General features: G+C 49.5%; 1 protein-coding gene across 1 annotated transcript; it reads right to left on the bottom strand.

Annotated features, from left to right (window-relative positions):
- Positions 1-1,017: 1,017 nt before the first annotated feature.
- Positions 1,018-1,587, bottom strand: FERD3L (Fer3 like bHLH transcription factor). Its single transcript, XM_008920376.1, has one exon. It carries the CDS (start codon positions 1,585-1,587, stop codon positions 1,018-1,020), a length of 570 nt encoding a protein of 189 aa, XP_008918624.1.
- Between the last annotated feature and the right edge of the window lie 3,188 nt (positions 1,588-4,775).

The raw sequence follows: 4,775 nt of genomic DNA, 5'->3' as shown, positions 1-4,775 counted from the left end.
ATCAGTAGGTAACACTAAAACACGATCTCCGGCGTGACCCTGTCCAGGTCCCCAGGGTATGTACGGGCCGGGTTTCCCCCATTCCTCGAGCTCCATGTTTTTAGAACTAGTTTATATTTATTCCTTGCAGCAATTAAACCCTCTTGGTGTATGTGTGTGTGTGTGGGGGGGTTCTAGCGAGATACAAAATGTCTCAGCTTGACCTCCCCAAAATCAGAGCCCACAGGCTCTCATGTTAGCTCCCTCAGGAGGGCGCAGACGGCTTCCCAGGCCGGGCCCCCCGGTGCCGGGAAGGCTGCGAGGCATCCCGGCCAGCCGCTGCACCTCGGCCCCGACGGGCCGGGCCAGGCCGGGCTGGGCACTGCTCTGTCAGCTTCTGCTCCGTGCGAGCCACGGAGCTGGCTGCCCACACGCAAGGACAGAGCTGGTCCCGGGAAAAAAGTCGTGACAACAAGCGGTTGTGTCCAGATGTTCGGCTTCCCTGGCCCCGTGACACACGGCGTGGACTTGGCAGGCTGGATTTCAAAGAAAAGGGAGTTGTTGTTTATTTTTTAAAAAACAGAAAGTACTGGGTTAAAATGCACACGCCGAGATTTCCCTGGCAGGAAACTGGGCAGGAACCGAACCTTCTGGAAACCTGTTTCACACATTGGAAGGGCTCCACTGCCCCAGCCCAGTCTTCCTCCAAAACAACAAATTGGAAATATTTTAAAGCAAGCAGGCGACGTAGCACAAACAAAAGGGCCTCGGACCTTCATTTCCCCCCCCTTCCCTTTACAAAAATTACATATATTAAAAAATCTACGATATACTGAGCTTCTCCATCCATCCTCTCCCCAGCTCCTCCCCCCGACCCGAGCGCACGCTGCTCCAAACACTCCTGGTTTTGCATCCCACACCTACACGGTCCTGGCTGCGATGTGAGAAGCCGAGGTAGGAGCCACAGCTCTGCGTCCCCAGGAGGGAGATGCCGAGGCCACCTGCCCGGTGCCGCGCCCCGCCGGGCCCAGGCGCTCCTTAACTCGCCTCCTGCCTGCTGCATCCGTCCAGGAGCTCAGTCATGAAGGAGATGTACACTATGGCCAGACGCAAGGTCTCTATCCGGGAGAGCCTCTTCTCGTAGGCGAAGGTGGGCACCTTTTTCCTCAGCTGATCGAACGCCTCGTTGAGGTTGAACATTCTCTTCCTCTCCCGTATATTGGCAGCCTGGCGCTGGGCGTATGTGATGACCCGCTTTCTCCTGGGTCTATCCAGGAGGGAAGCGCTACGCATCCTCTCCTCTTCCTCCTCCTCTTCTTCGTCCTCGGGATCTCCATCTCCGAAGGCAGCCAGGGGCAGCCCCCGGGCCATCCCCTCCCGGAGCGACAGGGCTCTGTCGCCGAAAGGGGAGCCGGCGGTGACGTCGCAGAGTCCCAGGCCCGGACCGACCCCGGGGGGTCCCTGGGAGGCTCCCAGGGACAGGTCGGCCACAAAATCCAGCACCGAGGCGCCAAGCAGTCTCTCCGGACAGGGCACTTGCGGGGCTCTGCCGTGAAACTCATCAAGCAGCCCCGGGAGCTGGTGGGCTGGGAAGAGGCTGGCTGACATCTTACTTCAGAGAGGGCTTAATTTGGTCCCCCATCCCCAGCGATGTTAATATTTATAACCCCCCGGATAACAGGATTAGCAGGACTAGAAAGAGTTGCTGTAAAATTTCTCGCCGTGATGCTGATGAGAAGAGACAGGCAATCCCCTCAGGGACACGTGGACGCTCCCGAGAGAGGAGTCCCCAGCGAGTCAATCCTGTCACAGCGATCAAGGACAGTTCCTTCTTGGCAAAACCCTCCGCTCTTACCTGCTGAGCACTTTTGTCTCTTCTTACATACCCGCAACCAAATGATTTTCAGCCTCTTTAAAGCCAGCAGCCGCAGAGCCGGGTCTCCACTGAGCTTGTTTTCCTGCTTTCTCTCGGGATCTCTGAACCCTGAAAGCCAGCCTGACAACTGGTGTCAGGCAAATGCATGTATGCTTTTAATGATGTCCTGAAGAGGAGACCTGCACGCAGAAGGTCACTGCGGAATGTTTACCCTGTATCCCAGTGCAATGGGAACTGAATGACAGGACCTCCATTAGCCTAAGTAAGCATTGTAGGGGACCCGATATTGCATTCCCAGTAGTAACTATTGGAATCGTCACTCCATTCCCCCTAAACACCCTTCAATCACAGTTCAAACACCTTTCCAGTAAAAGGCTGCTTCGTACAGCTCCTTTAGGTTTAGGTAATCTCATAGCACTTGTTTTGAAACTCCCTTCTCCTGCCCATGAGAAGACGATAAGCTGGTCCGGTTCAGGGCAGCAGTTGCTCTCACACCTTTGGTAGAGCCGCCCCGGTCACCGGCAGTGCACAGAGTAATCAACTAATAATGCTGGATACGTACCGCAAAATAGCGTGAAACGCACATGAACACACCTACCCGCACACCCGATACCTCTGAATACCTTTCTTTGATCAAGGTTTCCTTGAGGATGGACTCTAGGGATTGTTTTGCTTTTGTCTTGGGAGACTGTAAGAGTGGCTGTGTCTTCACCCTCCCGCACCACAGACTCTCTCTAAATAAACAGCCCGGTCCTGGCAATCCCTGGCAGTGTCAGATATACCCAGGTCGAATCGGATCGATTTTCTTTGGCACGCGATTTGTGCACACAGCTGTCTCAGGAGTGGCTACCCATCACCCCTGCACTGCATTCTTAAAGCCTAATCTTCGCCTTTGTCATGCAGTGTTGTCACTCTCGCTTTGGGACTAATTAGTCTCTAATTTCTAAGGGGAGTTCAAAGCCCACCAGATCAAAGGAGGTGGGTGGGGGAGGCCGAAGGATCCCTCTCCGCAAAAAATACTTCCTGTTTGACTACAGGACAGTAAACATTTCCCGCCGCGTACCGGGATTTGCCGTCATTTACAGCTCAGTGAGCGAACCACGCATCCCCTTTCCTTGGAGAGATGCCGCGGGAAAGTCACTCCCCTCCCCGCTTCCCCCCGGGTCCGCGGGCTTCCAGCGGCGGGGCCGGGCAGGGCTGCGCGGGGGCCGCGGAAGGTGCGCGGGGCGCAGGTACGTTGGACAGCTCCGGAGAAGGGTGGACCTCCCCGCGGCGGTGCCGGCACTGCAAGTACCCGGCGGCCCCCTCCTCCGGGCCAACAAGCCACCTCTCCCCATCCTGTCGCACCACCACTACAGCCCCTGCTCAGATAAAAGGCGAAAAACAGGGTGACTGCCTGTATTCTTATTAGCGCTAGGTTTTCTCGGCGAGCAAGGAGAGAGCAGCTCAGAGACGGGCTTATTTGTAACACAAATGGTATGGTAAAGCCCTTGGTGAAAGAAATAATAAGGTAAAGAGGAGCTGTAAAATATCTGTTAAGAGAGGTGTTGCCTAGAGAGAATCCAAAAGTAGGTCGAACACTAAATGTTAAGTGTTTTATATAAGAGTACTCAGTGAAAGAAAGATCAGATATATTTTTATGATTGACCCTCAAAGAAATGTAACTCCTTTTAGGTGAGATGACAAGTATTTCTTTTAAAGACATGGAGGTATAAATTAAGGGTAAATAACAGCAAAGATGTGCGACTACAGGATTCAAAATTATCGGGAAAATTCAAATACTTCAGATAATAAAATGAAATGAATGGAGAAATGTGAATTCATTAGCGCTGTGTCAGTTTTCACATGAATTCACTGTTGTGTGTGAAACTGGCATTTAGTAGAGGATAGAGCAGCCCTTCAACAAGGTCTGTTCAGAAAGAAGCTCTTGCTCACATCTCTAGTTTCAGATTTTTGCAGGGCACAAACTACAAGGATAACAGCAACTGAAAGAGTTCTATACTGCAAGAACATAAAGGGAAAAGCTTTTTGAGTTAATATTGCATCACGAAATGATATAACATGAACCATAAAAGATTAATGCATGGTGTGCCTATCGCTGAATTCTTAAAGGAAGCACTAAAGACAGGACTGAAACAGGACTGGGAGGTCCTAGCAGAAAATGAAGACTTATTGCCAAGGGGAATCATCTGGTCAAACTAAATTTTTTTTCTGCTTTGTATCCTGTTTTTTTCCCCTCATATTTTTGCTAAAATATAGATTTTTCTCTTATATTGACTATTTTAGATTATATATAATGAGGTCAATGAACTGTGATTTGTAGCATGTTTTCAGACTTTTTCTTCATATTTCTTGATTTTTATCACATTGGGGGAAGTATGGAGGTGAGGAGATGCATAACATGTATCCAATGCTGCAAGAGACAGGTTTTCAGTGCACAGATAATACATCAATGCAGGAGAAGCAGGATGAACTGTCTTAAGAGGCGAGTTCAGGGTTTACTACTCTGAAATCTCAGACCAGATTAGGTGCTCTGAAGTCTGTTCTGGATTCGTTTTAACTATGAATGCATTTTACCCTATGATTGTTTACCTTCCTTCACCCATCTCTTGTCCTATCTTTTCATTTCACTTGTTTATGAATAAAATTTTGATCACAGGATGCTTAGAGATGTTAAGCACTGATGGCTACAATTTCAAACTCCTGTGAGGTTATTGCCATAATTATTCTTCTTCAGAAATATATATAACATGATTCTTGATGCTTTTCTGATCTATTATCTCTGTCCTCTTCTGTCCGCCCTTAATTTTGTTTCAGTTGTGAGCAGTTTTGAAAATCATTGTCTCTTAACATGTGTCCCTACATAAAAAATCAAATACCATTTGTACTAGCGGGAACAAAGTTAATATGCATTTTAACT

The sequence above is a fragment of the Manacus vitellinus genome, unplaced genomic scaffold, assembly GCF_001715985.3.
Source record: "Manacus vitellinus isolate BGI_N305 unplaced genomic scaffold, ASM171598v3 scaffold_3_pilon, whole genome shotgun sequence".
Taxonomy (NCBI): domain Eukaryota; kingdom Metazoa; phylum Chordata; class Aves; order Passeriformes; family Pipridae; genus Manacus; species Manacus vitellinus.
The sequence above is the reverse complement of the archived record's forward strand: the minus strand, read 5'-3'. Positions and strand labels throughout refer to the sequence as shown.